At 34.9% G+C, this 6,785-nt stretch overlaps 1 protein-coding gene across 1 annotated transcript; it reads left to right on the plus strand.

Moving 5' to 3' along the window:
• Positions 1–196: 196 nt before the first annotated feature.
• Positions 197–3,144, plus strand: LOTGIDRAFT_173705 (hypothetical protein; the record flags this gene model as incomplete). Its single annotated transcript, XM_009051477.1, has 4 exons — positions 197–453; positions 2,462–2,523; positions 2,719–2,798; positions 2,935–3,144. The coding sequence occupies 4 exons, from the start codon at positions 197–199 to the stop codon at positions 3,142–3,144; spliced, it is 609 nt and encodes a 202-aa protein (XP_009049725.1).
• Positions 3,145–6,785: the final 3,641 nt, after the last annotated feature.

Consider the following 6,785-nt stretch of genomic DNA (forward strand, 5'->3'; position numbering starts at 1 on the left):
ACAATAGGGATATACAAATTCTGGCTATATCGATGATTCTCTGCTTTTGGGTGATTCTTTTGATGAATGCAAGAAGAATGTTGTAGAAAGAGTGAATTGTTTAGAAAAACTAGGGTTTACTATAAACCAAGGAAAATCTATGATTACCCCATAACTAACTGATGATTTTCTGGGTTTCATTATAGATACAAAGAGAATGGTTGTCTATTTAGATATTGATAAAAAAGACAGAATCAGAACTGAGTGTAAGTCTTTAATACATAGACCTAAATGTAAGATCAGAGATTTAGCCAGGGTGATTGGTATCCTAGTGTCTTCATCCCCAGCTGTTGAACTGGGGCCCATGCATTATAGATCCTTAGAAAAAGGGAAAATAAAAGCCCTGAAATATAAAAGTGGTGACTTTGATAAGTCTGTCAATATTGATAATGATATGAAGGTTGAATTAGGTTGGTGGGTCGAAAATATTGACTCTCAGACACGAACAATTTCAAGACAGAGTCCTGATGTTACTATCACCACAGATGCAAGTCTTTCTGGATGGGCAGCGTATTAGGTGAAGAACATGTAGGGGGCAGATGGAATTTAGCTGAGGAAGAATTCCACATAAATTATCTTGAACTTTTGGCAGTGTTTCAAGCCATTAGGTCTTTTAAAGACATTGTAACTGGCAAGCATGTACAAATATTTACTGACAACACTTGCACTCTGTCCTACATTAATTCTATTGGTGGTATCAAATCTGTACCCTGTAATGACTTAGCATATAAACTTTGGTCATGGTGCATAGATAGAACGACATGGTTGACAGCTTTTCATGTGCCAGGGATTAATAATATGACCGATTATGATTCACGGCATTCAATGACACATTGAATGGATGTTAAATACAGCTGTTGCTTCTGAGATAATGACTATGTGGGACAGCCCAGAAATAGATATGTCTGCATCTAGACTAAACAATCAATTACCAAGATATGTTTCATGGAAACCAGACCCGTGTGCAACATTTGTAGATGCTTTCTCAGTTGATTGGTCCACTATATTTTTCTATTCTCTTCCTCCTTTCAGTTTAAACCCAAGATTGGTAGTAAAGTTACGAGAGGAAAAATGCGAGTGCATTCTGATAGCACCAATTTGGACCACACAGAATTGGTATCCAGCAGTTATGGAAATGTTAATACATCATCCAGTGATGATTCCTCAGAAAAAGTCTCTACTCACTCTGGTGGGAACTCTGAAAATACATCCTCTGCACAAGAAACTTTACCTGATGGCATGTCGATTATTAGAAAAGGCTTACAAGATTTCAGAGAAATCTACCGAAATCATTTTATCAGCTTGGCGAGCTGGAACTTTTCTGTGATAAAAGGAGAGTTGATAGTCTTCAGCCAGCTATAGAGAATATTTTAGATTTTAGACTCTCTTATAGTGCAATTAATACCACCAGATCAGCTATGTCTGCTTTAGGACTGGTTAAGGATGGATTTTCTATTGGTGCTCATCCTCTTGTAATTCGTTTCATGAAGGGTGTGTATAACTTGCGACCCTCAAAACCTCGTTACTGCCAAACTTGGGATGTTTCCTTAGTGCTAAATTATTTAAAGACATTGTCACCAGTTAAAAAATTGAGTATAAAATTATTAACATATAAATTAGTAATGTTGATTTCTTTAACACTAGCAAGCAGAACCCAATCAATTCATTTATTGACATTGTCGGATATGAAAAAAGGTTATTCATCTTATGTTTTGAATTACAGTGATTTGTTGAAACAATCACGAGCAGGGAAATGTAACCCTGTTGCAGAGTTACGAGCTTACCCTCCAGATAGGAGGCTTTGTGTTATTTTTACGTTGAAAGAATACATATCAAGAACTTGTGCATTAAGAAAAGATGAGAAATCTTTATTTATCAGTTTCATTAAACCATTTGGAGCTGTGTCTAAAATGACCATCAGCAGGTGGCTTAGGCAGGTCATGTGTAATGCTGGTATTGATTGTAATATTTATAAGGTACACAGCATAAGAAGTGCTTCTACTTTGAAGGCAAAGGCTAATTTTGTGCCCATTGAAGACATACTTAAAGTGGCTGAGTGGTCAAACACTCAAACGTTTGCTAAGTTTTATGATAAACAAATTGTATCTGGTAATGTTTATTCTGATGCTATATTAAAAGATTAATTTATCGATTTGTGTTTATCTTTTGAAAAACTTGGCTTTGAAGTCTCATATGAGACCGGAAGTGGTTATGACGTAATAGAATCCCCCAACTAAACTAAATTTACCAAGGTAAGTTAAGTTTAGTTGGGGGATTATATAGGACAAAAAGTAACATGATTCATGTTGACTCTCCGAAGGCACAAACCAAGTTGCAGAGTGCTGCAGAAGAGAAAGATCAGTTTGTGGATAATCTCGCAGAGTAAATTTTATGAAATTAATTTGATAATTTGATTTTGTAGGCGAGGAGTAGACAAGAAGATAATTCAGTTAATGGTGGATCGATCTATTGGTAATACAACACGTAAGATGTGGCGACAAGTTGTTGAGAATCACTCTTTGCAATACCTTCAACGTAAAGATCTGTATACCACATGGCTTCATTCTTTAACAAAGAAAGGGGGAATTGTGAATTCTTTTGCAATCAACTTTAAACCACCACCAAAGAGAAAGGACCCACCTTCAGCTAAATAATTCCAAAGAGCACTTTTGATATCAGAGGCTGAAAAGGTAGACGACTACAGGAACCAAATCATGTCAACATTTGGAGAAATACTGAAATTTGATTCTACTAAAAAGGTATGTATATTTTGAAACACAAAAATGCATCACAGATTATAATAATGTAAGTAGAATTTAATATTGTGGAATACTAAACTCTTGAAAATAACACAACAAGGCATTTTTTATATGTCAATGCCATTTTTTTTTTCAGATTTGTCAAAAGATATCAGGTGCTGGAAAAGGCACAGCTGAATGGTGTATCAATATTGGAAATGAAAACAGCTTAATTCTCTCCTTTGTTCTCACCTGTAAGGAATCGACTGAAAAATTAAAGCCAATGGCAGAAAGTTTAATGGACCGTTACAAGACCTTCATCAGTAGAGAAACTTTTCAGATTGGATGCATGGCGCTGGATCCATAGGTTTGATGCTGCTTTCCACACAGATAGTCATCCAAGGTATCCAGCCTTCAAATCAGCTGTCTGGTGCCTTGTTTGCCTATAACAGATCAGATCTGAACCTACTGATAAGAGCAGTGAGAGCTGAACTATTCCCGAAAGTGAAATTATCAACACCTATATTACTAGAAAGCAACTGCGTGTCAGAAGGATTACTGTTGGAGTGCAAGAGACATACAATCTGGTCAGTGTTGCCATTTCAGAGCTTAAGACTGCTGCTGGTTTTGACTCCAAAGGAATCTCTCTGTTCAAATCTGATAAAGCCATTGATGAAGTATGGGATAACCAACAGAAGCACATAGAGTGTGTCTCCAGGACCCTGCTGGCTTAAGTTTTTATACAGTTCTGAAATATATCAAATTGAATGGAATAGACATTCCTTATTACAGATACTCCAGAGGAAACAACAGTTTGGAAGGTTTCCATTCTCACCTTTTTGATATAGTTCCCAGCGTGCATTGCAACATACAGTCACTTCAGATTTACCTTTTGGGAGGGATAGCTCGTTGGAATGCAGATCGAGACAGCGAGAATGTGAAAGGAGGTCATGGAAGACATGAAATGAAATTAAATGAAATGAAATGAAATGCATTTAGGAGCATCAGTACCAAACAGGCTATATAGCTCCAGAATACGTTAAAATAATGAAAAAAAACTAAAACAATAAAACACCTATCAAAAAAAAAAAAAGACGATAAAAACCATATCACAGAAAAAGTCATTTAAAGACTTCAAAAACACTAAAAACAATATCACAGGTAATACACCACATGGTGGTATTAAAAACAAACAAAATATTTAAAACAAACAATGACTAATCTATTAAAAATTAAAAAAAAGAAGACCTGCTTGTCTTAAAGACACAACCTTCTCATAAAGAAAAGGTTGCGCAAAAAACGGGCTATATAGCTCCAGAATACGTTAAAATAATGAAAAAAACTAAAACAATAAAACACCTATCAATATCACAGAAAGGTCACGTAGTGACAAAAAAAAGACGATAAAAACCATATCACAGAAAAAGTCATTTAAAGACTACAAAAACACTAAAAACAATATCACAGGTAATGCACCACATGGCGGTATTAAAAACAAACAAAATATTTAAAACAAACAATGACTAATCTATTTAAAATTTAAAATAAAGACCTGCTTGTTTTAAAAAAGCTTCTCATAAAGAGTGCTGTGATCTTATAGGCTTGAAATGCTTACACTCAATCAGGAAAAGGAGAAAAAGAAAACGAAGATTTGGATGAACAAGAAAAGACAGATCCTGGATATGAATCTGAAGATTCCAGATAAACCAGCTACAATTCCAGTCACTGATTTGGTGACAGCACCAGAGTTAGATCCAGTAATGGTATGTTTATACTTTTTGATGTTTTTCTTCTTTTTTTTTAGAATATTTTTGATATTTTACAAGTATTGTAGTCGCCATACTTTTCAAAAGTCCATTTCTGTTTTAAGATAATATTGGCTATATCATTTATGAATTATAAGCTTATAGAATTGTTTTACATTTAAGTTAATGTTTTTTTCTTTTTTTTTCTTTTTTTTTTTCTTTTCTCTGGAAGATGTTTGTGGCTCAAGCCATCTACCAGCGTTTGAAAAGGTTAAGTTTGCTGTTAGTTAGTTTGGCAATGGAAGAAGGATCCCTAGGTATTTCCCCTCAAATTCAAAAAGAGATCATCGAAACATTTAAAATTTTAGAAGACCATGACAATTAAAAACTCCAATCTTGCCTACTCTGGATGGAGTAATAGTGGTGATCCACAATCAGCTGCTGTGATTCAAAAGGTTTAATATGGAATAAGATACACTCCTGCTCAACAAATTGACCATACCAACAGATTAGTGTACTGTGTCATAAAACAACTGTGGTTAAAACTGAATAAAGGTACGAGCAAGAAATCAACAGCTGTCAAAAACTTTACCAGAGAATGCAGCATAGAGTTATGGTTGAGGATCCAATTCTATCTCGCCTTGCCATTCCACCTCCAAAAATTAATTCTAAATGTGTTGCTGAATTAATTCGGAGACAAGAGGTATTGATTACAAAAAATTCCACTACTGCTCCAAAAGACATAACAAAGGAAACCCATGTGACTGATGTAGAAATGCCTCAACCTCTGGAGTTACCAACTGTCTGTAAAAAATGGGATTAGGGGCGTGGACATGACTCTTAGTCATAACAATTTTGGAGAAGTGCCTCACATGATTACTTATAACAAGGCTACCAGCAGGATGCTGATTACGGCAAGAGGTCGCCTTCCTTTATGCCTACGTTGTAAAAACATAGGTCATGAAGGGGGTGAATGCCCCAAATTAGTTGTCCGGCCGTCAGGTGGAAAGCGTACTGGACGATGGGGACGATGAACAGATATATCACGCTCAGAGTCAGGAGAGTAAAGGAGAAGAGAAGGATTTAGAAAATACGACTATTGAGGGAAAAGGAAGTAACTTATCGGATGATACTAGTTCTGAAAGTGAGGATAGTGAATCGGGCATGGATACGGATATATCAACAGTCACAAAAGAAGAAGAGGAAGGTTTTAAAGTAGTGGAATGGTAGAGAAGGACATATTCAGTTGAGTAAAATTATAACAGATTTTTCGTTAATTGATGCATTTAAGTTTTTAAAACCTAATGAAACCATTTGCACTTGGCATGGAGCCAAAGTTTCAACCCGTATAGACAGATTTTATTTTTGAAGTAGATTTACAAATTCACTCCACGATTTCAAAATTTTTCCTTGTAATTTTTCAGATCATGATTATGTTTTGGCTTTTGTTTCTTTAGAAAACGCAGTTCAAGTTGGGCCTGGTTATTGGAAGTTTAATAGCTCTATTTTGCAGGAACGAGAGTTTACCACGACTTTTCGTTCATTTTTTACCGCAAATTTTAGTAATATTTCGGAAATAACTTTTGACTGGTGGGAGAATTTTAAACTTGAGGCTAAAAAATTTATAATTTCTTATTTTGCAAAGGCAAGGCAATTTTGGCTAATAAAGAGAGACGATCCCTAGAAAAAAGATACAGTAATTTAATTTTGGCAGAAAACTCAAATCCGGGATTGTTAAATGATGAAAATTAAGTCGGTTAAAAAAGAGCTAAACAATTTATCTTTGGCTAGAGATCTCGGTAATATTATTCGTGCTAAAGCTCAATTTTTGCTTCATTTATTCCTCCTCATTATAAGAATTGTGTAGATGTTTTAAAATTGTTCGATAGTTTACAGCCTAATTTTGATTGGAAAAAACCAGCTACCACTAAGCAATTCTATAATATTTTAGTTCAATCTGTTGTTAAAGAAAATCTAATTATTAAATGCTTTGCAACTGTTAATTTTAAAGTATCTTTTGTTAATTTTGTAGATCCACATGCAAGGAGCTTGGCTTGGAAAATGATTCATGATGTTGTTCCTTGTATGTGGACTCTATTTTGTAGAAAGCATACCCTAGAGAAGTTGTTTGTTTATTGTATTAGTGTGGAGACAGTTGAACATGCTTTTTATACTTGTAAGCCGGTCTCTCCATTATGGAGTATAATTAAAAGTTTTATTTCCCGTTTACCTGCATCTAAGATTAGTCTAACATTTCATCACA

This window comes from Lottia gigantea (assembly GCF_000327385.1).
Source record: "Lottia gigantea unplaced genomic scaffold LOTGIsca_169, whole genome shotgun sequence".
In the NCBI taxonomy this organism is placed as follows: Eukaryota; Metazoa; Mollusca; class Gastropoda; family Lottiidae; genus Lottia; species Lottia gigantea.